Consider the following 27,476-nt stretch of genomic DNA (forward strand, 5'->3'; position numbering starts at 1 on the left):
TTACCTGATTTTTCTGGAAAATTCAATCTTAGTTTTCAGTTCAATGAGAGCCAAATCATAATCAAAAGATTTCTCCACTTTCTTTTCCTGTTTGCCCAGTGGGTTGTACTTATTATGACGGTGGAGGTTCTTCACTTTGAATTCCTTACCTACAATAGATGGAAGAAAATAGGGTAACATGCGCAGTCCTGTGCTCCTCACATTTGTAGAATTCAGCACCCCCTCCATCTGCTCATATTGCTGTTGGAGAACACGTTGGAGGTTGTAGATCAGGCATCCTCAAACTGCGGCCCTCCAGCTGTTGCAAAACTACACCTCCCAGCATGCCCGAACAGCCTACAGGTATCAGCCTACAGCAGGGCATTGTGGGAGTTGTAGTTTTACAACAGCTGGAGGGCTGCAGTTTGAGGATGTCTGTTGTAGATGGACAACAGCCGGAGATTGAATGAAATCAATGGGAGCACTTACCTCCGACTTCTACACTAATAGCATGGAGTTTTTCATCTAGATTAAAGCAGTGAGCAGCGGTCAAGATAAAATCTCTGCTTATGATAGAGCCTTTACATGTTACTTCAGAACCAGGGCTCTATAATAAAAAAAAATAAAGTGACAAAAATAGTGATTCATGACAGTTTCTCTGAATATATCATAATTATGGGACCTGATGCTGACACGTCATGTTTACAGTCTTCTGGCCCTAGAACATGTGTTTGTTTTCCAGCTAGAGTCATAAGTTTCCATCCACCTTCGACAAATTCATTAAACTTCAGTTTTCAGGATTCCTTAAGTTTTTCTCCTAGTACACATTCCCTCTCTTTGGTCAGTTCACATCACTACTATATTTCAAGAATATGAAATGTCAGAATAATACTAGAGACAAGGATTCATTCATACATTTTGATTTATAGATTTTAGATTGTCTAAGGTTAGTTTCACACACAATAGCTAAGCTATTGTCTGCTCAACTGATTGAGGTAGAAATAAAAAAAACTGTCTGACCAAGACAACCTGGAGAATTCTCAGTTAAGGCCTTTTTTATCCATCGGAAACTGTAACCTGTTTTTTTACAGTGGTTTTGGAGCCATTGTTTCTTCCATGCTAAGGCATCTTTCAGGTCATTTCGATATAGGACACGTTTTACTTTAGATACGTGTGTACCCATTTCTCCATTATCTTCTTTGCTTCGGATTGATTTATAATTTTCACACCAAAGTACATTAATCTCTAGGAGACAGTACGCTTCTCCTTCCTGAACGATATGATGGGTAGAGGTCCCGTGTTGTTTAAACTAGCATATTATCATTTGAATAGATGAACGTAGTACCTTCACACGTTTGGAAGTTGCTCCCAAGGAGTTACTAGTCTTGTGGAGGTCCACAATTCTTGGCTGAATTCTTTTGATTCTCAAACGATGTCAAGCAAGACAAGTAGGCTTACCACAATAGACATCCTACACAAGATAGCAATTATGTGGATGTGATAAACGAGCTACTTGAGAAACCTTGGCGCGGTGCTCGGGCTCAGACATGTCCTACACCGTAGGACATGTTGGCTAATCTCTCAATTTTAACATCAGTTTGAGGGCTTAGTAAGACCGCAGAGTGCACCTGTCCTTGTTATTAGATTGTTACACCTCCAATTATCTCAAATTATATCAATGAGCCTCTCAAAGGCTTCTGAAGCCATTACATCTTTTTGTGAAATTTTCTAAGCTATTTAAAGCCAACCAAAAATGTACCTTTAGTGGATCTACATCTTTTGGACTGTATACGTGTATGTTTACGCCATTGTCCCCTTTCAGATCTATCACTTTATGACAAGTAAAAAAGTCTGGATAGGTCATCAATATCAGATCTGCGGGGGTCCGACACCCGGCACCCTCGCCGCTCGGTTGTATGAGGAGACGGAGCACGCAGTGTGCACCGCGTCGTCTCGCTTCTCTATTCCTGCTCACGGCTTCTGTCTATTGCAAAGCAGCATCGAACAGGAAGGGAGACGGGAGACGGCACATGTGCACTGCCCACCTGGAGAGCCCCTTTAAGTGCACTAGGCTACTGCTGCAGGGGAGACAACACACAGTGTAATGAAGAGGAAGCAGCGCTCGCCTCTTCAAACAGCTGATACGCAGGGGTGCCGGGTATCGGATCCCCACCGATCAGATATTGATGACCTATCTGAGCATAGGTCATCAATATAAAACCCCTGCACGAACCCTTTAAGGCCCTTTTACAGTATACTTGTATGGTTTTGTGACACTGATCAGAAATGGACTTAAGTTATGAAAAAAAAAATAATTACGCATTTACTTCTTAAGAGATAGGTAGGTGATGGCCACTTACAGTGATGGTAATTTTAGCAATCCAGGGATACTTTCCTTCTACTCCTTCATTTTCAGATGGCTCATAGGCAAGTCCACACATGTCAACAGTTCCTGCCTCGTCTAAAAGTAAAGTTTAAGAAGAGACATACTTTTTAACAAAACAGACACCATCTTACCCACGAGACCCAAACCCCACCTAAAGTATATCTATAGACTAGAAAAAGTACCCAGCGCTGCCCGAGTATGAAGTGTTGGTCTGTTTTTGTGTTTATTGGATTTGTTCCAAAGGTGCCCAGGAGGCCGATCCATTCCCCTCTTTTTTAACTGTCCCTTTAACTGTGACCTCCACAATGCCCACCCCCTTAACTGTGACCTCCACAATGCCCACCCCCTTAACTGTGACCTCCACAATGCCCACCCCCTTAACTGTGATCTCCACAGTGCCCGCCCCCTTAACAGCGACCTCCACAGCACCACACTACCTTAAAGGGGTTGTCCCACAAAAATATTTTACAGTTTTGAAACCAGCACCTGGATCTGAATACTTTTGTAATTGTATGTAATTAACAATTTAGTATAGCCACTGAGCTATTCAATAAAATCTATCTGTACAGCGTCACCTGCTGCCTGTTCTTTTTTCATTTTCTTGTCCTACTTACTGAGGAAGCCGCACATGCTCACCTTCATCTTTCAGCTGTTTCCTAAGCTGTGATAGAGCTACTCAAGAAACACATGCCCCCGGAGAAAGGACACGCCCCTTGAGCTTCCAGTTTGATATAAATCTAGCAGAGCAATGAATGTGGAGATCTCTGGATCCATGTGAGGTGCAGGGCTGGTTCTAGCTTTGTTAGAAATATATTGTCATGTACTCTCACTTAAATCTTTTATATTAATCATGGGATAACCCCTTTAACAATGACCTCCACAGCGCCCCACCCCCTTCCTTAACAGTGACTTTTTACAGCATTCCGCCCTCTTAATAGTGACTTCCACAGCACCCCACACACTTAAAAGTGACCCCCCATTAACAGTAACCTCCACAGCACCCCGCCCCTTAACAGTGACCTCCTCCTTAAATGATCTCCACAGCACCCCACCTCTCTCCTTAAATGATCTCCACAGCACCTCACCTTCTTAACAATGACCTGCACAGCACCCTACCCCTTTAATAGTGACCTCCCTCCTTAACAGTGACCTCCACAGCACCCCACTCCTTAACCTTGACCTCCCCCTTATGTGATCTCCACAGCACCCCACCCCCTTAACAATGACCTCCACAGCATCACACCCAACAGTGTCACACCCAACACTTTCACAGCGCACTGCCCCTTTAACAGTGACCTCAACAGCACACTGTCCCCTTAACAGTGGCCTCTTCCTTAACAATGACCTCCACAGTGCCTTGCCCCTTAACAGTAGTGACCTCCACAGTGCCCGCCCCCTTAACAGTAGTGACCTCTATAGTGCCCTTCCCCTTTAACAATGACAAGCACCCCAACTTCTTAAGAGTGACCTTCCCCCTTTGTGATCTCCACAGCACCCCACTCCCTTGTCAATGACCTGAACAGCCCCCACCCTCTTAACAGTGATTTTCACAGCGCACTGCCCCTTAACAGTGACCTCAACAGCACACTGCCCCCTTAACAGTGACCTATTTCTTAACAGTGACCTCCACAACGCCCTTCTCAGTAACAGTAGTGACCTTCACAGCATCCTGCCCCTTAACAGTGACCTCTATAGTGCCCTACTCCATTAACAATGACCTCCACAGCACTCCAACTCCTTAAATGTGACACACTGGGACCCGCACCTATATTGAGAACGGAGCCCCGAAAGTGTTGTCGGGCGCACTGCGTATGCGCAGCCGCCCTCTATTCATTTTCTACGAGGCCGCCGAAAATAGCTGAGCGCTGACAAAGTCTGTTGTCTTTCTCATATTGGCATACAGGGAAGGAAGAAATGGAAGTTCACCTACCTATCATTAGATTAAAGGCTTTCTTCATATCGTCTGCTGTTTCCTTACTGAAGACATGCTGACTAGTTTTCTTGGATGGAATATCATTGATTTCATTCTACCCACGAGGCTCAAACCCCACTAAAGTATATCTATATATCCCCACAGGCATATAAGGGAGAGGTACATGCCCGTGGCCATCGCCATTGAGGTTTACATGGCACCCCCCGAATAGTCATCACTATGCTGTTGTCTTTCCCACATCGGCATACAGAGGTGCAGATCACAGGCCCATTCCAGACCACAGACATGTAGCCCGGGCTTCCTGCAGCTCGACACTAGCCGGAGCAAGGCATCACATCGCAACAATAGGCAAGGAATAAATCTAAGTTTACCTACCTATCATTTCATCAAAGGCTTTCTTCATATCCTCTACTGTTTCCATACTGAAGACATGCTGACTAGTTTTCTTGGATGCAATATCATTGATTTCATTATCGCTTATCTCTTCACCCAGACCAAAGACATAGATATCTGTAAGTGGCAGAAAAGAGATTGAATGTGGGATCATGTAAAATGTCGAGGAACACTGAGAACATATATATATATATTGCTATGTAATAAAAGTTATAGTCAGATAATTTTCCCTCCAAAGTCGAAGCGCTCATCAGTACAGGAGGACCAGGGAGCGGTGAATGCAGTGCGGACTCTGTACTCACTGCTCGCTGGTCTTCCTCGGCCGCTTGCTGTGCTGCGTCCAGCGTGCAATGTGAGAACATGTGTTCTGCGACCTCACGCTCTGCGGAATAATGCGCAGAGGCACAATCCTGTTTGTGATGCTGTAACGGGGTTCCGAAGGTGCACTCGGTCCCCCATTGACCTGTTGCTTAGCTTTAGGAATGAGGATCTGTGTTTGACCTCATTCCCAGGGCGGCTTTACTGCTGGGTGGCTCCCTGCTCCTAAGTCTACCTTGAGCGCCGTGCTGATCACTCGGTGCTCAACTGGTTGGTCTGTCGGTCATGTGACGCTGGCCACGTCACATGACCCTCACTCCCCACTATAAATACAGGCAGCCTGCTAGCCACAGGTTGCCTGTTAATTTCTCGGTTCCTGGCTATTTGTTGGACTACTGAATACTTACCTGATTCCGTTCCTTGACGATCCTTTGCCTGCTCCTCCTGTACTGCGCATCCATCCTGGTATTGTGACCTCGCTCCCACCTAACTACTCTCTTAGGACTCCTCTTGTACTTCTCTACTCTCCTGGTATTTGACCCCGGCTTCTCATGACCATTCTTTGCTTAACCCTTTGTACTGCGTAGCTCTCTTGGTTCTGACCCGGTCCGTTCATGTTCCGTATTTTGTCTTGTCTGTCTTCCCTGCACGTATCCTAAGTTAGGGACTGTCGTCCAGTTGTCCCCTGTCATCAGGACTCGTGAGGCAAGTAGGCAGGGCCAGGGGTGAGGGTGGAGCGCAGTGGTCACTATCCTTCCCCCTGTGTGTGTGTGGACGTGACCGTTACAGATGCCAATTTAATGCAGCAAACACCCGAGGAGCCCATGCAGAGGATAGGAGTGGTAGTGGCACTGTTGAGGTGCTGTGTTACGGTGTACTCCCTCAGGCCATTGCTCCCTTGGGAACGGTGCAGTGAAAGAAATTAAGTGGTTAATGAACATTAATTATTCTGACTCTGATTGATGTAATAGCGATTTAACCCTAGTGAGACCTCTATGCCTGGCCTGTATAAGCAGATATAATCACTGTGGACAATCCCTATCAGATAGCTTGGAGCAATGAAATGAATCACAGATATCACAAACAGAAAAACAAGTGCAATACTAAAAACGGCCACTAATTGGGAGCATATAACCAAATATAGAATATATGAATGGTTCAATGAATTAAAGTATATAGATTTTAACTGCGTAGCAGCACACTCCCCGACTGGCATTGAAAATGTCACTATTTAAACCATAACGGTAGTTATATAATTGCAAATAAACAAGAGTGCAATTTGCTTGATGTCCAAGGACCTGAAAAACATAAAGAGAACAGGCATATAATGCAACAACTAAAATTTAAGGCTTCAAGTGTGTCAAGTAAAGTTCAAACACTTCTTGCTTGAAGTTTCAAGTAGGATTCAGCAGCCTAGACAAATAAGTTCATTCTCCAAAGGGCAAGAGCAGAACAAGTTCTGTGATAGGCCTGATAAAAGTCTTTACAGTCCCTTCACTTGCAACTTTCACCTCCACCTTGCATACCCTGTAGCTTTCTAGACAGTCGTCAAACCTTGAGAGGGCGGGTGTTAATAAGCTCATGACGTACCATGTGTCTGGCACAGTCATTCATATCTGGTCTCTCACTCCTTGGTCTCAAAGTAACTTGTGGAACCCCTTGGGTGTGAAAGTTCTCTGGTGATGTAGAGTGAGGTTTACCAGGGTAAAATGATGTTGCATGACCGTTTAACTGTGGTGTAGTCTCTAAGGCTTGTGCTGGCTTTGGTTTGAGCTGCGGCTTATCCCCGGAAGTCACCTTGTTGTTGACATGAGTTGATCTGGTATGCTGCATAGATGTACTTGCGTTGTAGACTTGAAGAGGCTCAGACATATAGAGCTGAGAGGTCTCTGCGTTGGGAGTCAGAACAGTGTTGTTAGTAGGAGGTACAGGAGATGACTCTGTATCTTTGCAGATAATATGCTTTAGAACGTATTCACTGGTGTGTTAAGCTGGATCTTCCAGTTCAACTGGGATAAGGCAGTCTGAATTAGTACTTTGTCCCATTGCTTGTTCAAGGACCTTCAGCCTTGCTAGGGAAGCTTCTTCCTCCCCTTCCATTTGCAGAATCTTTATTTGTGAATCTGCCTCTGCTTTGAGAGCTTTGCTTTGAGCTTCCATCTTGGCTTGATGAGCTGCCATCTCTACTTATTGAGCTGCCTTTTAAGCTGCCATCTCTGCTTGTTGAGCTGCCCTTTGAGCTTCTATCTCTGCTTGATGAGCTACCATCTCTGCTTGGCAAGCTGCCATCTCTGCTTGGCGAGCTGCCTTCTCTGCTTGTTGAGCTGCCGTTTGAGCCTCCTCTCTGCTTGCTTTCTGGTAAAGAAGCTTTGCGCCTTTTTTGATTCGGCATCAGCGTGGGCCTCTATTAACCTGTCGCTTAATGTTAATCTTCTGGAACGAGAGGATCTGGAAGAAAGTGCAGTGTGTTTGGTTGTGGTGGATCTGTGAGATCTGCCTTAAGCTTAGCATTTTGCACTGCAAGAGCCCTTTGTTGGTTCAGTGCATCAGTCCTAGTCAGTTCTGCTGAAGAATCCTCTATATTCGAGTCCTGCAAGAAGGCTGAGTATTTTGCAGACAACTGCTGGTAGCGTACATACACAGCAAATAGGTGATTTATAGAGTCTCTTATTTCAGCTGGTTGATCATTAGAGTGTGACAAAACTGACATGTGGTGTGAGGTTCTGTCCCAGAGGTCTGACAGATTACTGGAGAACTCATCTCTAGTGGCTTCATAGTTTTCTCTGAGTTTCTGTGTTGGTTTTATTGTACGTTTGGGTCCTACACTCTGTTCGGCAATATCTGCAGAATCTGCTCCCTGTACGTCTCTGGTTCAGAGGCATGATGTATCTGTGTTGGTTCAGCCATAAAAGAGTGTTCAGAGCCTTGTCTAGACATTTTTTACGGTTTTGCGAAAAATGGTACTGTCTCTTTAAGAAGACGAACAGCAGCTTAGACATGTGAGGTAACACAGTGCAATGTAGAGAAACAGTTTTCAACATTCACTTGAAGTGCAGTAAGCTTCATGCGACATGTGCTTTCACAAGATGGCGGATGGCACTGAGCTTGATTGCAGATTAGGCACACACATATACACAGCAGGCTGTAAGAATCCTATGCATCTTTTGATTATTCTGACTCCGATTGTTGTAATAGCGATTTATCCCTAGTGAGACCTCTGTGCCTGACCTGTATAAGCAGATATAATCACTGCGGACAATCCTTATTAGATAGCTTGAACTCACCAACACCAAGTTTATCCATGTAAGTTGCTTTATTCTGTAAGCCAGATAACAGAGTACAGCAGAACAGATGGATTCCGGAATTGTGCGGTCAAAAGATGATGCGTTTGAAAGCTTACATGAGAATACATGTGTACCTGTGCAAATGCCTGGAGCAGTATGAAGAAACAGGAAGTGAAGTACACAGAAGAATCACAGATATCACGAACAGAAAAACAAGTGCAATACCAAAAACGGCCACTAGATGGAGCATATAACCAAATATAGAATATATGAATGGTTCACTTAATTAAACTATATAGATTTTTACTGCGTAGCAGCACATGAATGGTGCTAATTGTACATAAATTGTCAAATCTCCATTTTCTGAGTTTTATGCTTAAAATCTATGATTGAGAAATATGAGTCACCATGACTTGATTCGTTAAAAGAAGCTAGATGGATACCACAAATAGGAAACCGCTTGGCAGAATGTGATACAGTATATACAGATAGGGGGACTTTTGCAGATAGATGACTCATGCCCATGATATATATGAATAATGCCAGTGTCTACGTGTCATTTTTCATACCATCAGCTTTCTGCTTGGTTACTTTGACAAATGCTTGTTATTGAACATATTAAAATTAATGGCTAAAGAGGGGTGGCTAGATCTAACATTTACATCTAATAAAATTGGCTTGTTGGGCGCTGACTGGCAGAGAATCCCTTAACCAGAAAACCTGTCTGGCTGGCTGTTTGATTCTTTAGGTCGACCGCATTCCCTGGCACCTGGGGAAAACTTATTAACCAATTTGAATCCCACAGACAAGAGAGTGTAGTGCCCTAGTTTGGAACTTGTCCTAAATTGCAGCGACAAAAGGTAGTTTGAAGAATCAGGACAGTAGTTGGTTTTTACTGAGTTCAAAATATGATTTGTGGTACATCCAGCAGCAATAAATACAAACTGTAGTTTCTGGCACCAGGTGAAGTGGTATGGTGTTGGTTGAAGTGACTATAGATTGGCAATTAAGGGGACAGGTATCCACTGTAAGATTCAGACTGGAGCTTTGTCTGGCCTAGTATTGGTATAGGTGATGGGTGTCTGAGCCTTAGTCCCTCACCTTGCAGCAGTGTCTGTAAAACTGTATTTAATTGATCACTCTGCTGTCTCATACATATGCTTTTTTAAAGCTGAATTTGCTGATCTCTTTGGAGTATTGGTCTCACAGTGAAGAATTACTTCCCAGAAGTAGGAGCTCTGGCATGTGCTTCCTCTCTACTCTGTAGCTGAGCTGGAACTCTCTCTCCTGGCAGTAAGCAGAACCAGCCCACTCCTACCAAAAGGGGAGGGACAGGGACTGTCCCTGCCAAGCATTGCCAACCACACCTTACTCTTGCTTGAACACATGGCCAAAACAATAAAATGCAAAACATTACACTGTATATCTATGTACAATTGTAGATATCTCCAGGTCTGGGGTATTGCACATATTGTACGCACTCATGCACAAAACTACTGTCCTACACAAGAAGACCACCCGACTGTCAGGGAAGGATACCATGGGCCTCTATCATTTAGTAAAATGCTCTGATTGGTTGCTCTTAAAGCTGAGCTCTTATTTATTGCTCTTAAAGCTGAGCTCTTATTTATTGCTCTTAACGGGATTCTGTCACCTCGTTTTAGATTATAGAGCTGGGGACAGGCACGGCTAGATCGCCGCTAGCATGTCCGCAATATAGAAACATAGAAACATAGAAACATAGAAACATAGAATGTGTCGGCAGATAAGAACCATTCGGCCCATCTAGTCTGCCCAATATACTGAATACTATGGATAGCCCCCGGCCCTATCTTATATGAAGGATGGCCTTATGCCTATCCCATGCATGCTTAAACCCCTTCACTGTATTTGCAGCTACCACTTCTGCAGGAAGGCTATTCCATGCATCCACTACTCTCTCAGTAAAGTAATACTTCCTTATATTACTGTTAAACCTTTGCCCCTCTAATTTAAAACTGTGTCCTCTTGTGGTAGTTTTTCTTCTTTTAAATATGCTCTCTTCCTTTACCGAGTTGATTCCCTTTATGTATTTAAAAGTTTCTATCATATCCCCTCTGTCTCTTCTTTCTTCCAAGCTATACATATTAAGGTCCTTTAACCTTTCCTGGTAAGTTTTATCCTGCAATCCATGTACTAGTTTAGTAGCTCTTCTCTGAACTCTCTCTAGAGTATCTATATCCTTCTGGAGATATGGCCTCCAGTACTGCGCACAATACTCCAAGTGAGGTCTCACCAGTGTTCTGTACAGCGGCATAAGCACTTCACTCTTTCTACTGCTTATACCTCTCCCTATACATCCAAGCATTCTGCTGGCATTTCGTGCTGCTCTATTACATTGTCTTCCCACCTTTAAGTCTTCTGAAATAATTACTCCTAAATCCCTTTCCTCAGATACTGAGGTCAGGACTGTGTCAAATATTCTATATTCTGCCCTTGGGTTTTTACGCCCCAGGTGCATTATCTTGCACTTATCCACATTAAATTTCAGTTTCCAGAGTTCTGACCATTCTTCTAGTTTTCCTAAATCCTTTTCCATTTGGCGTTTCCCTCCAGGAACATCAACCCTGTTACATATCTTTGTGTCATCAGCAAAAAGACAAACCTTACCAGCGAGGCCTTTTGCAATATCACTTATGAAGATATTAAACAAAATCGGTCCCAGTACAGATCCCTGTGGAACCCCACTGGTAACATTACCTTGTTTTGAATGTTCTCCATTGACTACAACCCTCTGTTGTCTGTCACTCAGCCACTGCCTAATCCACTCAACAATATGGGAGTCCATGCTCAATGACTGCAGTTTATTGATAAGTCTTCTATGTGGGACAGTGTCAAAAGCCTTACTAAAATCTAGATATGCGATGTCTACTGCACCTCCACCGTCTATTATTTTATTCACCCAGTCAAAAAAATCTATAAGATTTGTTTGACATGATCTCCCTGAAGTAAACCCATGTTGTTTTTCATCTTGCAATCCGTGGGATTTTAGATGTTCCACAATCCTATCCTTTAATAGGGTTTCCATTAATTTGCCTACTATTGATGTCAGACTCACTGGTCTATAGTTGCTCGATTCCTCCCTACTACCTTTCTTGTGAATGGGCACGACATTTGCCAATTTCCAATCTTCCGGGACGACTCCTGTTACTAATGATTGGTTAAATAAATCTGTTAACGGTTTTGCCAGCTCACCACTAAGCTCTTTTAATAATTTTGGGTGTATCTCATCAGGCCCCTGTGACTTATCTGTCTTCACCTTAGACAGCAAACTTAGAACATCTTCCTCTGTAAAGATACATGCATCAAACGATTTAATAGTCATTCTTTCTAGTGGAGGTCCTTCTCCTTTTTCTTTTGTAAAAACTGAACAGAAGTATTCATTAAGGCAGTCGGCTAGCCCTTTATTCTCTTCTACATACCTTCCGTCCTTTGTTTTTAATTTAGTTATTCCTTGTTTTAATTTCCTTTTTTCATTTATATATCTGAAGAATGTCTTATCCCCTTTTTTCATAGACTGAGCTAGTTTTTCTTCTGCCTGCGCTTTAGAAGTTCTTATAATTTGCTTGGCCTCTCTCTGCCTAATCTTGTAGATTTCCTTATCTTCATTGCTCTGGGTTTTTTTTATAATTACAAAATGCTAGCTTTTTATTTTTAATGATTTGGGCCACTTCTGCTGAGTACCACATTGGTCTCCTCCTTTTTTTGCTTTTACTGACAAGTCTAATGCAATTTTCTGTTGCCTTCAATAATGCACCTTTTAAGTAGTCCCATTTCTCCTGGACTCCATGTAATCCGTTCCAGTCTGATAAGGACTCATTTATGACTAATTTCATTTTTGAAAAGTCTGTTTTTCTAAAATCTAAAACTTTTGTTTTTGTGTGGTGGGACTCTTTCACAGTTCTTATATTAAACCACACTGACTGGTGATCACTAGATCCCAAGGTTTCGCCTACAATGACATCATATACCGAATCCCCGTTTGTGAATACCAAATCCAAAATGGCCTCCCTCCGGGTTGGCTCCTCAACCACTTGTTGTAGAGATAACCCCAGTAGGGAATTTAGAATATCTGTACTCCTGGTAGAACTTGCTATTTTGGTTTTCCAGTTTATATCTGGAAGATTGAAATCTCCCATAATGATAACTTCTCCTTTCATTGTCATTTTAGCTATTTCTTCAACTAGTAGATCATCTAGTTCTTTAACTTGACCAGGTGGTCTATATATCACACCTACACGAGTTACTGCATGGTTAGCAAACTGCAGCGTAACCCAAACTGACTCTATGTTGGCCTCACCAACTTGTATTAGGTTAGATTTAATGCTATCTTTCACATACAGGGCCACTCCTCCTCCTTTCTTGCCTTCTCTGTCTCTTCTGTATAAAGAGTACCCTGGTATGGTTATGTCCCAGTCATTTCTTTCATTAAACCATGTCTCCGTAACAGCCACTAAATCTACATTCTCAGATGCCATTATTGACCCAAGTTCATTGATTTTTTTACCTAAACTGCGAGCATTTGTAGACAGGACTCTGAGCTTATCATTTCTTAACCTCTGTGCTTCTGACCTGTTCTGGCATTGTTTCGGGGGGCAATTGGACTCTTTTATTTTCACTCTTTTGCCCCCCCTTCCTAGTTTAAATACTCTTTCGCAAATTCTTGGAGTTGTTCACTAAGTACATTTGTTCCTTTGAGAGAAAGATGCAAACCATCTTTTTTGTACAGTTCCTTTCTATTCCAAGTAGAGCTATCATGAGAAACAAAGCCAAATCCTTGCTCTTGACACCATTTACCAAGCCATATGTTGAACTCCTTTATGCGCCTCTGCCTATCGTTCTGAACATTATGCACAGGCAGAACTTCAGAAAATGAAATGGTGGATGCAAAATCCTGTACGTCATTACCAAGTGTGATAAAATATTTTTTCACCTCTGACACTTCATTGCAAGCCAGGTCATTTGTCCCTAGATGGACAAGAACATCCACGTCCCCTTCCTGCTTTGCTTGCTTAACAATATTAATAATACGTCTTCTATCTCTTCTAGCAGTAGCCCCAGGGAGACATCTCACAAAACCATTTTCTTTAAGCTCCACACTTCTTATGATTGAATCACCCAGCAACAGCTGCTTCCTTTGAGACTTCACTTTATCTTTTTTGTTGCATACATTAGACATAGGAGTCGATGGTTTCTCACCCTCTGTGCTTGAGTCCATATCCATGTTGTCCTTACATTCTGAGAGTGCTGCAAATGAATTATGGAGAACCACCGACTGTGGGACATGTCTTCTATCCACCACTCTAAGACTTCCAGAACCTACATTAACCCATCTGCCATTTCTGTGGGTCCTCTGTGGCAGTGGCATTGCAGCAGTCCTAGCTGGAGTTTGTTTAACAGATAATTTAAATATTTCAGCTTTCAAAAATGCAATTTCCTGCTGCAGTAAGGAGAACTGTCTACAGATCTGACAGCATCCGAATCTCCAAAGAGTGGAACATGAAATAAATGCACAACAATTCCTGCACTGAACCAAGTCTGCCATTTTAAAGAGGAGAAAAAAATAAAAAAATAAAAAAATAAATTTGTAACTTTAAATCAAACAAATCTTACCTTTTTTTTTTTTGTATTGTTTCCACCTTCCAGCCTACCTCCTGACTATCTCCTGCAATATCTCTTTACTAGTACTTAATGTAGTACTTGAAGCTAGTACTTTCAGCTAATGAATTAGGCCAGCTAATGAGTCTGTCTCTATATATACACACACTCCTTCCCAAACTCCTCCCCCAGCAACAAATGTAACACCTTAGTGAGCTAGGCTCATTAGCAAACGCACAATAGCAAACAGCTGACCGAATTCCTTACCTCTTCTCAATCAATGATCAGCAAAAACAACACAGATGAGCCAGTTGGAGACTCTAAGCCAATCTCTTGCAGTATCTTTTGAATCTCTTCAGTCTGCTGCAATATCTCTTTACTAGTACTTAATGTAGTACTTGAAGCTAGTACTTTCAGCTAATGAATTAGGCCAGCTAATGAGTCTGTCTCTATATATACACACACTCCTTCCCAAACTCCTCCCCCAGCAACAAATGTAACACCTTAGTGAGCTAGGCTCATTAGCAAACGCACAATAGCAAACAGCTGACCGAATTCCTTACCTCTTCTCAATCAATGATCAGCAAAAACAACACAGATGAGCCAGTTGGAGACTCTAAGCCAATCTCTTGCAGTATCTTTTGAACCTGTCCTATAGGGCTGTGTGCTTTTATTGTGTTTAAAAAATGATTTTATATATATGTAAATGACCCTGGTAAGGTGCCCAAGGGGCTGTACTAACCTTCTTGGAGCTCAGCCACGCCCCCTGTGAAGGAGCCCAGCACTGCCTGCGTCCTCCGAATCTCCTCCTTGCTCACAGTTAGATCGCCATAAACTTGCGATGCGAGAGGTCGCGCATGCGCAGTGCCGATATAGTGTTCCTTCCCTGTGCTGGCATCAGCCTCAGGGAAGGAACTGCACATCGCGAGATTACGGCGATCTAACTGTGAGCAAGGAGGAGATTCGGAGGACGCAGGAGGTGCTGGGCTCCTTCACAGGGGGGTGTGGCTGGACTCCAAGGTTAGTACAGCCCCTTGGGCACCTTACCAGGGTCATTTACATATATATAAAATCATTTTTTAAACACAATAAAAGCACACAGCCCTATAGGACAATATATTGCAGATATGCTAGCGGCGATCTAGCTGTGCATGTCCGCATCTCTATAAGCTAAAACGAGGTGACAGAATCCATTTAAAGCTGAGCTCTGATTGGTTGCTCTTAAAGCTGAGCTCTTATTGGTTGCTCTTAAAGATGATGTCACGCCCATGTGTGGGAGGGAGACACAACACCGGACGAAGAAGGAGAGGGAACAAGGAACAAGACCTAAAAGCTAGGGAAGAATGAAGGACACCTCCTAGTCAAATCCCTAGTAACAGTCCTGACTGGCTATCAGTATGAACAGACCCCAAAGGTTGGTGAGTTCATACGCAGGAGTACTTAGAGTCCTAACTCATCCTATAATACCCTGGCAATAGTGACAGGACTGAGACTACCGGTTCCTCCAGAAAGGAAGGACAAACAGGAGTCTCCCTCAGGCCTACAACAAAGGGCTGGGAAAAACAACACACAGATAAACCAAAACAATATGCAAAAGGGAAAGGAAACACTTAACCTTGCAGTAGTTATAGCAGCAACAGGAACTCAGCCGAGAACCAAACACCAGCAGACCACAGATACCACTGAAGCTATAAACCGCACAGCATTTTTGGAGAAGCGACTATAAATAAGGAAAGTTAAATGACCACAATAGCAACACCTACAGGTTAAGGGTGTGGCCAGAATCAGAAACAACACAGATGCCTATTGATCCACAAGGAAACCTGTCAGATCAAAGCACGTGTTGCCAGTATCACAGATCTTCTGTCACCCACTGTCGCGGGGACGTCCGTTTGTTTCTGTACGTCCGTGACAGCTGAGCTCTTATTGGTTGCTCTTAAAGCTGAGCTCTGACTGGTTGCTCTTAAAGCTGAGCTCTGATTGGCTACTCTGACAGCTGATCTATTATTGGTTGCTCTCAAAGCTGAGCTCTTATTTGTTGCTCTTAAAGCTGAGCTCTGATTGGCTACTCTGACAGCTGATCTATTATTGGTTGCTCTCAAAGCTGAGCTCTTATTTGTTGCTCTTAAAGCTGAGCTCTTATTGGTTGCTCATAAAGCTGAGCTCTGATTTTTTACTCTTAAAGCTGAGCTCTGACAGTATTGATAAGCCCAGTAAGCATTATCCTGTACAGACCACACAAAGGAGAGAATGGTCTGTTTTTTATGACTCATCCAATAATTATATAAACATATATCTACATATCTACATTTTCTTTTCAGATTGTCTTTTTGCTGAAATTTCACTATACAACATCAGCCACTCTAGGCCTTAGAAAGGTGTAAGCAAACTGCATAAGTTAGATCTAAAGCTGGACATACGCATGATATAACGCTCGTTCGGCCGACACCGATCTCTCCCTATCCTCCTATACACATACATGATTGGTTCGGCCAAGCTTGTAGTTGTAATGAATGGGAGAAGGAAAAAAGCCACTGCCAGATTCCTCTTATCTACCTGCTCACAAAAGGATCAGAAGTTAAAATCCAACATACCCAATACTTTTCTCTCCTGACATCAGCCATTGGCGGAGATTTGGGAAGACATATACACATTTGACAAACAGCCGAACCTAACACTCCATTCATCCAACACTCATCTACTGTGTATGGCCAGCTTTTGGTGTTGTTCCTACTTCTGGTGGGAATAATAAAGGAATGGCACAACATAGAGCCATAAGAATGGATCTTCGAGAATTGTTATTACATGGGGAACTCAAGTAGTTACTAAAACAGACATTTCAGGAGAGGGGACTGATTCTCTTTAAACGAGGCACAATTTGAATTATACACCACATACCCAGATAATTTTCCCGTTTATTGTTCTTCCTGATGTCCAGAATTTCTCTGATCCTCTTCACCTCCACAGTAGGGTCTCCACCCATATTATGTTTTCCTAAGGAGGTGAAAGGCATCTTGCTATCAATACATATACAGGACATATCATCAGTAAGATCCAATATGTTATTTGTGAATAAACAAACAAAAAAAAAATAGACCCAAGTGGCAAGTTATTGGATCCAACAACTCAAGATGGAGCTGCTGGAAATGTAGGACCTCTTGTATTGCAAGAGCCTGGCACACCAAATGAGCATCTAGTGTTACAAAGGGCTGGTCTAAGAATCTGATAGAGCACTGGCTATGAATTAAAGAGTAAACAAGGATGAGATGATATTTGTGAGGGCAAGGAAGATTTTGAGGAGTGATCTTAAGGACCAACTATGACCTAATACTTGCCCTCTGTGATGAGTAGGATAACATTTTTCATTTTCAGGAAATGTTCAGGATCTCTCGCATTTTGCAGACACAACATTTCGTAAACTTTAGCCAAAGCTCCTCGAGTATTCCTTCCCCATGGTTCTTGTGTGTGTTCTGTAAAAAAACATAGGATTAAACATTGAGGAAAGCAAGAGGTAACACAGATAGTCTTCAGGTGTTTACATAATATAGGACAACGCTAAATGTTTCAAGGCTTTAGCAGTGAAGTGCTGTATGCAATCCCTACTTAGATCTTCTTAAGACTATCCCTACTTACAAGGCTTCCTTTAAAATAAGGTAATAAAGTGTTCTCCTGCCAGAACCCTCGGCAATCAGCTGTAATCTGTAGGGAAGTGTTCAGTTTTGCTACAGTGCCACTGCAGGGCAAAATAAGCATTACACCTTGTCCATTCAAATTAATAAGTTGATGGTATAAAGTAAGACAGGGCAGGTCCTCCAAAGTGAGAAATAGTGTATGTACCCTCGCTCCTCAGAATTCCCTAATAGGGTAAATGAAAATTAGTTTTCTAAACTGGAGAGCCCCTTTAACCTTAGGATTTCTAATCAAATAGTGGTTGTCTAAAGGTCTGTGATTGTTTTTGTTGTCTTATATAATTGGCAAAATTATTGGGAAAGCCACGTGAACTACATTACCTGAATATTGAAACGCATTTATCCTGTCAATGACCTTGTCAGCCTCTTTACTGTCTTCATCAGAGAGCTCAATGATGGGTTTTGCCTCTCTATCGTACGAGATGACAGCATAGCGAGGTGAAAAATCAAAGCTGCTCATCTGTGGAGATAATTATATCCATGTTGTATCCATCATACCAGGTCATATATAGCAAATACAAAAGAGAATGATAATGTGACCCACAATGTCCAGTTTGCAGCCATCAATTATGAAAAATAATTTGGAAAATGACGGCAATAATCTGAAGGTTTCCTGTAGGCAACAACTCTACTACATGGTATGTAATAGAGCATAGAACACATTTTTTCATGAGGTTGCAATTTACTGTTTTCAAACCAGCAGCTGGATCTGAATACTTCTGTTATAGCCACTGTGTAATTCAATAAAATGTATCTATATAGCGCCACCTGCTGTTTTTTTCTTATTCTTTGTCCTGCTCACTGAGATGGCCGCACACATGGGCGTCCGCAGAAATTTTTCCAGGGGGGGGGGCATAATTTTATTGCCATCCATGCTCTGCTTGTTTCTGAGAATGTATAGAAGGGGAGGGGCATATTCATTATCACAAAGTATAATAACGCATGAGCTGTGCAGTGGCGGATCCAGAGCCTGGTCTCGGGAGGGGCACTTCCAGATTATTTTCTGTCCGCCGCCACAAAACAATGGTGCTTATAGAACAGACTACACAGTGTAGCGGTATACTGTATATTGTGGGGCACAGTGTAGAGGTATACTGTACATTGTGTGGCACAGTGTAGAGGTAGACTGTATGTTGTGTGGCACAGTGTAGGCTATTTGTGTATAACAAAGATATTTCACATGAAAACTTACAATTACTTGGCTTGGCCCTTGGGGATCTCGGACGACACTTCCACACTTTGGCCGGGGGCTCGGCGGAGCTGATGTTGTGTTTTATCCTAATGAGAAAGATTTCATAATAAGGATTTGGAGAAGGGGCAGAGGGGTCACAGAGCAGGGAGAGGCTGGTGCTGCTACTAGGGAGTCATACCATGGGGGAGTAATAAAGCCCACCATAATGCCCCCCCAGTAGAAATAATTCTCTTTATAATGTGACAGTGCAAAAAATACCCCCTTGTAATGCCCCCAGTTGAGCTAATGTCCCCATAGTGCCCCCATAATGTGCCAGTATAAAATACCCTTATATAGTGCCCCCAGTAAATGCCTCCATAGTGCTCCTCTTCCCTTCCTCCTAGTGCCCCCCATAATGTCCAGTATAAAATGCCCCAGTAGATGCCCTCAGTGTCCCCTATAATTTGCAAGTATAAAATACCCTTTCTTAGTGCCCCCCGTAGATGACCCCATAGTACTCCTCTCCCCCCTTCCTCATAGTACCCACCATAATGTGTCCCAGTATAAAATTCTACTGTACAGAGCCCCCCATATAAAACACCCCTTCTTTGTGGCCTCAGTAGATGCCCCTATAGTGCCCCCAATAATGTGCCAGTAATAACAGCCCCCCATCATGTGCCAGTAATAACAGCCTCCCCATCATGTGCCAATAATAACAGCCTCCCCATCATGTGCAAGTAATAACAGCCCCCCCATCATGTGCCAGTAATAACAGCCCCCATCATGTGCCAGTAATAACAGCCCCCCATCATGTGCCAGTAATGACAGCCCCCCCTTGTGTCAGTAATGACAGCCCCCATTATGTGCCAGTAATGACAGCCCCCCATTATGTGCCAGTAATGATAGCCCCTCCCTTGTGCCAGTAATGACAGCCCCCATTATGTGCCAGTAATAACAGCCCCCTATTATGTTCCAGTAATGACAGCCCCCTATTATGTTCCAGTAATGACAGCCCCCATTATGTGCCAGTAATGACAGCCCCCATTATGTGCCAGTAATGACAGCCCCCCATTTTGTGCCAGTAATCACAGCCCCCCATTATGTGCCAGTAATGACAGACCCCCCATTATGTGCCAGTAGCCAGAGCCCCCATTATGTGCCAGTAGCCAGAGCCCCCCATTATGTGCCAGTAGCCAGATCACCCTATTATGTGCCAGTAGCCAGAGCCCCCATTATGTGCCAGTAGCCAGAGACCCCCATTATGTGCCAGTAGCCAGAGACCCCCATTATGTGCCAGTAGCCAGAGACCCCCATTATGTGCCAGTAGCCAGAGACCCCCATTATGTGCCAGTAGCCAGGGACCCCCATTATGTGCCAATAGCCAGCGACCGCCATTATGTGCCAAGGACCCCCATTATAGGCCAGTAGCCACCAGTATTGTACACAAAAAAAATAAACACTTATACTTACCTCCTTGGCAGTGATGCGATGCAGGCCTCTTCCGGCCTGTGTCCCGCGCTGTACGGCTCAGGCGGCGCGATGACATCATCGCGCCGCCTGCGCCGGCTTCTGATAGGCTGCCAGCCTAGTGCCTGCAGCCTATCAGAGGAAGGGAAAGGGACACGCTTCTCCCTCCCCTGCCTCAGCACAGTCATCTGTATCGCTGTCCTGAGGACGGCGATACAGATGACTATGGAGATGAACTCTTCCACAATGGAAGCGTTCATCTCCCTGTGCCCCGCCGCCGCCCCCCCACTTCTGAGCAGCTCGGGGGGGGAGGGGCAATTGCCCCGTTGATCCCCCCTGGATCCGCCAGTGCTGCTGGCCCCTGCGGACACCCATGGCCGCACATGCTCAGTTTCATCCTTCAACTGCCTCCTGAGCTGTGTTAGGGAGAGCTGAGACACGCCTCATGAGATGCAGCAGAAAGGACACTCCCCTTGAGCTGCCAGCTTGATATAAATCTAGCAGAGCAATGAATGGGGAGATCTCTGGATCCATGTGAGGTACAGGGCTGGTTCTAGCTTTGTTAGAAAGTGATTGTCATCTACTAGAAGTCTGATTTTCATTTTTTACATTAGTCATGGGATAACCCCTTTAAGTTAAATGTGAGATGATGAGTTAACTACAGTAAGAACTCATTTTGGAGGACTCATGAGAGCAGTGCCCTCCTGAGTGAAGATGTTGTAGTATAGGCTCCACCACATAGAAATCTCTACACAATAAATCGGGTGCTCCAGTTCTTCTGAAGCCCAATTGCCGTAGAAGCAGGATCCTTTGATCAATGTTTATTTCTGTACCTCTGCATCCAATGGCAGATTATGATAGGGGCAGTTTAGGCGGCCACTCTAAGACCAAGGCTTCCCAGGGTTCCTTAATTGCTCAAATTGGCCAAAAACCTGCTGCAAATTGTGGTTTTATTGCAGTTTTTGTTGTGAATTGTGTCAAAACATGCAAGCCAAAGATTGATGCACATTGTGGTGTTACTGAAGTTTTTGCCATGGATAACCATAAAACTAACCCAGAATTGTTCAGGACGTTCATAAAGACCTGCACATTGTCACGTGACTGTACATATCGCCCTAGCACATGATGCGGCTAGGACTTCAAGTGGTTAATTGACTCCACTCGCTCAATCTTGCACTTCCCTTCACTCAGGCTGCAAACTGAGCATAATTCGCATACAGTCCAGCACCTACTGAATTCTGATATCGGGACAACACATGCGCTCACTGCTCTCCGGCAGTCAGACGGCAAGGCACAATTTGCCAACCATAAGGAATACAGGGACTACTATTAAAGAAAACACTTTAATACCAAAAAGGGTTCAGTGCTTAAAAAAAAAAAAAAAAATGAATAAAAAGAGACAAATTAAATGACATAAAATGAGCAAAAGGGTTATACAATAAATGGAAGAAAAATAAAAAATGGAAGAAAAAAAACAAAGCTCAGATTTTGGCTGACTCAAACATGTGTAACACTGTTCATATGTTTTATAATTTCATCCCTTAGCTCAGGTTTCAGAGCTGCCCTTCTGAATCAGTATTTAATTCTGAGGGCAAAAATCTGATGAATATTAATTTGTATGTGGTTTCTTAATGTACCCCTCTGTACAGGGTGGGGGTGCTCATGTGGGATGGCTGTTTGTCTATTCTATGTTGCTTATACAAGCCAGACCCAGCGGTCAAAAGTCACACTCTTCCTACTTCAACTAATTCCTTCCCGACAATTGGCTGCTCATTAAGCGGAGGTGAAGCACTGCAATAACTGTACATGCAGCGATCACCTCCACAGTATGAGGACGGCTACTGCTATCGCTTGTCTTCATACGGCTGCACTGTTTCTGTGTAGCAGATCGCTGTTTAGATGGTACGATCTGCTGCCCAGAAATGATAATTTAGGTGTCTGCACTAACAATCATTTAGCAAGGGGCTGCCCCCCAGGGGCGATCGAGTTCCAGTATTTAGGAAAGCCGAGTGGTGATGCGGCCTTGATAGTTTGTATCTCGTTGCTCCTATCTGCATACTGTTGCTCCCCGGGGTTAGGCTCCGCAGCAACAAAGGAGTGGTGGTTGCTAGAGTAAGTAGAGTCCAGACTTGGTGAAGTTCAACTGTTTTTACTTGAATAAACTTGTGTCATCCAAACAATACTTGATCTTTCTGTTGGCTCCAGCAGGCTAAGGGTAATCTGGTAGGTAAACTTGAATACTTTGCTTTCTCTCTCTGCTGCTGTGCTAATCTCTGGCTTTAGATTATTTCCTATGAGTTTCAGTTACTGTTTCTTATGACAGTGAGGTATCCTGTGACCCGTTTTAAAGAGTAGGCTGTCTTTGGCACCGTTTTCCCTCTCAGAGGTACTAAGTCATTTTATATATCAGGAGTGGGCTGCTCTCTGAGCTACTTTCCCAAAGCTCCTGCAGCAGTGAGGGGAAAATGCTCCCTCATCACTCCATGCCGCTTCACTCTCTCCTTCCAACTCTCAATTCAACTACAGCTTCCTGCAACCCTTCCCTTGGTAGGAAGCAGGAAGAGGCCACTTCTTCCCAAGGGGGTGGGGGATGGAATGGTAAGTTTCATTCTATCTAAAGGTACTCTCTGCCAGATACACTGCCACCTGATGGACAGCCAGGCACATTGCATGAAATAAAATACATAACAGTTACATAGCATTTAATGACCAGACCTGGAAACAGAAGGCATGGCGGTTGTAGGAATGGTAGTGCCCACTCTGGGGTACTACAATTTCACCCGATGAACGAACCTTTGGCACGTTCATTGGGTGATTGGATGCACCTTTACACAGGCAGATTTTCGGGAATGAACGTTCACAGGAACATTCGTTCCCGATAATCTGCCCTATGTGTAAATTCACCTTAAGTGTATGAAGTTTGGTCTAGGAGCTGTATTTAGGGGGGCTGGATTTATTTAGGGGTTCTGCCTTAATCTGTATTTGGAGGAGTCTGTGTTTATTCAGGTCTCCTTCAAAAGGTACATCCATAAGGGGTGTATATGCTATACTTTTAACTAAGAATTGTGGTTCGAAATTCCCCTGCATTTTACAGTAGCAGCAAAGTGGATCAGAGATTTAAACAAATCTCATCCACACACTTTGTAATGAAATCCTGTTTACAGGTAATAGTTTAGGGGATTGGACTTTGTATTTGTTTTTATACTTAGATCTGAATGTATTTATTTATGCTGCTATAGAACCTGAAGAGGGGAGTTAAAGATCTTCTGGGAGCGAGCTTTGCTTTAGTCAGGAGAAGTTGTCCTAGTGCTCTGGGTTGGATGGAGAAGAAAATGAAAGAGAAAATGCCATCTGTGAGTCACTGAATTTATAGAGGCGATATCACCTCTTCTGTCTGTTTTAGTAAGTACTTCGTTTCCCAAAAAATACAAAAAGTCTCTTGGCTAATTGACAACTGGGTGTTACTATTCTCTTTGTCAGGAGGCTTTCTCCCTATACAGTCTGATACAAGGATTTGGTTCCTCCCAGTGTCAGTACTCGACATACTTCAGCTTGTTCAATAGTTACAGTTGGTTTCTTAAAGAGGTTATTTCTCGTACTAAAGACTCACTTATCTGGAGGGTTTCTTTTTCTTTCTGTGGGCAGGCAGCAGCTCATCAAGCACCCTGATCACCAAGGATGCACAGCAATTACCTCCTGATAACCCCATTTCTTCTCTGAATACAAAATACTCCCTCACATATAGTCCCAGAGATACATGATATGAAATTGCTCCACAATTTCCTCTGTCTAGAAAGAGATATAGCTGTATTCAGAATCAGGTCCGTGAATTTAGAAGTAGGGATGAATGAATGAAAGTTGTGTAGACCACTTCATTATGAGAGGAGAAAGGGAGCAGGGGACTACTGAGCATATTAGTCCACCACTGAAAGCAATAAACAGCAGGGGGCGCTACCAGAGAGGAAAATGTACATATGTAATATACATTAAAAAATCGTACAGTATTTTTATTGCATGTAAAGTATATTGCAGTAATACTTCATATAAAATGCCCTATTTATTGCATAGTGATACCTTTCGTGGGACAACTCCTCTAAAAAGTATTTAGTCATTTGTTTCCAACTTGCTGAAAGTATGGCGCTATTTACATTGTGCAGCGCTGTTACATACTTACTATACTGAGCGCTCAGCTTTTGATACTCCCGTTAAAAATGGATGGAGATTGCAGCTCACAAGCACCACTTCATTCACTTCTACGGGACTGCCAGAAATAGCCAGTGCTCGACTATTTTCGGCAATGAATAGAGGGCAGACACGCATGTGAGGTGCGGTCTTGTTCACTTTGCAGGCTCCAATCTAGAGATAGGTGACATTGGTGGCATATCCTAGCGATATGCCACCAATGTGCTAGATGACACAACCCCTTTAAGAGAAGGTATACACAATGAAGTACAAGGCCATTTGTGCATAGACTACACTTAGAGGACAAAGGTCATAACATTGTATATATTCTCCATACCTTTTCTATGAACACTTTACTTGCTTCTTTAGCGATGTTGAAATTGTCTTCTCCTAGACTTTCAGAGGCATCAAGAAGAATGAAGATGTTCATGAGACCTCCTGTTGTCACTTCTATTGAAGGACTGATCCCCCATGTGCCTAGCATGAGAGAAAATGTACAAAGGAAAGTATCAGGATTTGTAGATCTGACTTCATGTGATGGTGATAAAGGACCCTGTATTAGAATGGTGTTCAGACTGTTTCCTCGCCAGAACATCACTGACCAGTGACCTTTTTGGCCATCAGAACCAGTAAATGTAATCCATGGGTATCGGTCGTAGTAGTTCCTGAGTCGTCATCTCACAGGCAGTAGGAAGCACTATTATTTTTATTTACAGGAACCTCCAAAAACGAAAGATTAGTATTTTAATGCAATCCTCTGAGGAACATTCCTTGGACAGTCCTGCACAAAACCAAAACTGTTGGTAGATATACACAATGCGGCCTACCACCCATATTCATGGAAAAACTTTCATTTTTTCACAATACCATAAGGGGGTATTCAGCTGCACTCTGTTCTGTTTCTCTGACTCTCTTAACTAGTCTTTAGGACCCTGTCCTGTAAACTTTGGATGGACGGGGTCACATGTGCTGCTTCAGTCAATGACTGATCTCAGTGGAGCTGTGTCTCCAAGCGGCATGTGACCCAGTAGTGATGTGCTACCTGGGGAAAAGTCACCGCTGAGGCCAGTCAGCACATGTGACCCTGTCCAGAGGTTTGCAGGATGGACACTGGAGGACCAATGTCCGGAACTGGGGAGCTGAAAAGGAACAGCAGGGAGCAGATTAGTATTTTTTTTTCCCACGGGCAAGCTAGGGTTCAAATTTTAAGAAAGTAAGACAAAAAAGCAGTACGACTTTTTTTCCTACCATTAAATTATTATGTTAGATCAGGCAAAACAGTCAGGCAAAAAAAAATATTCCATTATGTAGATATTGATGTTACAACCATGCTGTTATGGTGCCCGCTTCCGATTCTTGATTCACTCTCAGAACATCCACCTAAGGAGTCCAGTGCTGGTGGTTATGTAACGTGGGGCGATACCTCCTGGTTAAAATTAGATATACATTTTTTGTGTGTTTGTGCATGGGCGTGGTAGTGGATCTGACTATACAGTAGAATGTGTCACAGTGACCTTTCCCCACGTCGTTGCTCCTGAGGGCTGGTGCAGTGAAAGGAGGGTACACCCTTTCTTCCCCTGGGGCTCCTATTTGATGGTAGTTCGGGGTGCCCTTGATGTTTTTTGGATGTATGGGCAGGAGGAGTAGAAGTGTAAAGGCCAGCATATAGTGTAGCAGAACTCAGGTAACCAGACTAAAGATAGAATAGTATTAGTAAAGTACCTGCAATTCGGATGGCGGTATGCAGGTCTAACGATAAGACTGGTTAAGTTGTTCCTAAGGTGTTTATGGTGTCTTAAAGTGTTAACCCTACACAGCAACAGGGTCTGGAAAGCGTTACATAAGTTACCTTGCTGAAAGACTCACAGGCCACCCCTTATTTAGACCATCACATTATAATTGGGTCCTGGTAGCATGAGATGGTGCATTTTATTGTAAAAATACAGTGGTTTTGACCATGCCTTGTCCAACATGATGCTGGGGCAAAATCCCCCCACATGTGATGACTGATGGGGAGTCCGGTGCTTACAACTCCTTAACCAACGTGAGGAGGACACAAGGATGTGTAAGTGTTGTGTCACTCATGTGGACAGGAAGAGAGTAGCCTATATACAGTAACAGTGGGTCTTCCCACCAAAGTTGTATTTGGGTGTTGGAAAAGTTGGCCAACAGGTCCTGTGCTGAGACTTGTACCTAGAGCTAAGGGCACAGCGTTTGGCACAGTTGGAAACCTTGGCCAGAAGGAAGTTTTTTGGTGGGAGGGCATCATCCCAGGTGTCTTTTCTGAAATACCCATACAGCAGGGAAGCTTAGAATTGCTGATCACATGAAGAAACTGTGACCCCACTTGCACTGTACATAGGCAAGGACATTTCTGTTTATGGGGAGGGGGGCACTGTAATGGAAGCACTGTTTAAGGAGAGATCATCTGATACTGATAATGGAACCCTTTTGACTGTTACTGTTGTGGGGAATAGCTGCAACGCCTGTCCAACACACAAGTCCTCACCCTCCCCTTTACTTTTATCAGATTGTGATGAACCACGCGGGGCTCCTTTGCCTACCTCCCAATTCCCTGCTATGTATTTGCCCAGAATGCCACTGTTACTACCACTACTGCTTTGTCACCATTGTGGCCACAAGTGCCATCACCACTACAACCAACCTGTCTCCCAGTGATCCTTCTCCTCATGGCAATCCAATTTGCTGACTGCTTTCACAATAGTCAACTGCAAGACTCTCTTGGCTGTCTGTCATAGTTTAGTGGTATTTAGTTGCCTCTTCTCGAGAAAAAGAAGGGGCAGTAAAGACAGCACTGAAAGGATTCTCTTGGGTTGCAAGGAGGAGGAGCAGGAGGAATGCTGTGACCCCTGGCTCCAAGGCACGATGTCAGACTCAGAAGTGATCTCCACACCATCCTGAGTGAATCATCCAGTCCACAGTCTCCTACTCTTTCTCCTCAATGCCTAGGTCTTTCATTTTGAACTCTTCAGTATTCCACACATTTTATAATGAGGCTTAATGTAAATTCACGATT

At 43.5% G+C, this 27,476-nt stretch overlaps 1 protein-coding gene across 1 annotated transcript in view; it reads right to left on the reverse strand.

Moving 5' to 3' along the window:
• LOC120978194 (complement factor B-like) overlaps window positions 1-27,476 on the reverse strand; it is a 52,531-nt gene continuing 25,055 nt past the window's right edge. Inside the window, exons 5-13 of the mRNA XM_040406416.1 lie at window positions 24,777-24,916; window positions 17,941-18,079; window positions 17,266-17,400; window positions 16,829-16,924; window positions 4,670-4,808; window positions 4,296-4,357; window positions 2,340-2,440; window positions 469-586; window positions 1-149 (exon numbers count right to left, since the gene is read on the reverse strand). Coding sequence (XP_040262350.1) covers window positions 1-149; window positions 469-586; window positions 2,340-2,440; window positions 4,296-4,357; window positions 4,670-4,808; window positions 16,829-16,924; window positions 17,266-17,400; window positions 17,941-18,079; window positions 24,777-24,916 — 1,079 coding nt within the window. The remainder of the gene's footprint in view (window positions 150-468; window positions 587-2,339; window positions 2,441-4,295; window positions 4,358-4,669; window positions 4,809-16,828; window positions 16,925-17,265; window positions 17,401-17,940; window positions 18,080-24,776; window positions 24,917-27,476) is intronic.

This window comes from Bufo bufo, chromosome 8, assembly GCF_905171765.1.
Source record: "Bufo bufo chromosome 8, aBufBuf1.1, whole genome shotgun sequence".
Classification (NCBI taxonomy): Eukaryota; Metazoa; Chordata; class Amphibia; order Anura; family Bufonidae; genus Bufo; species Bufo bufo.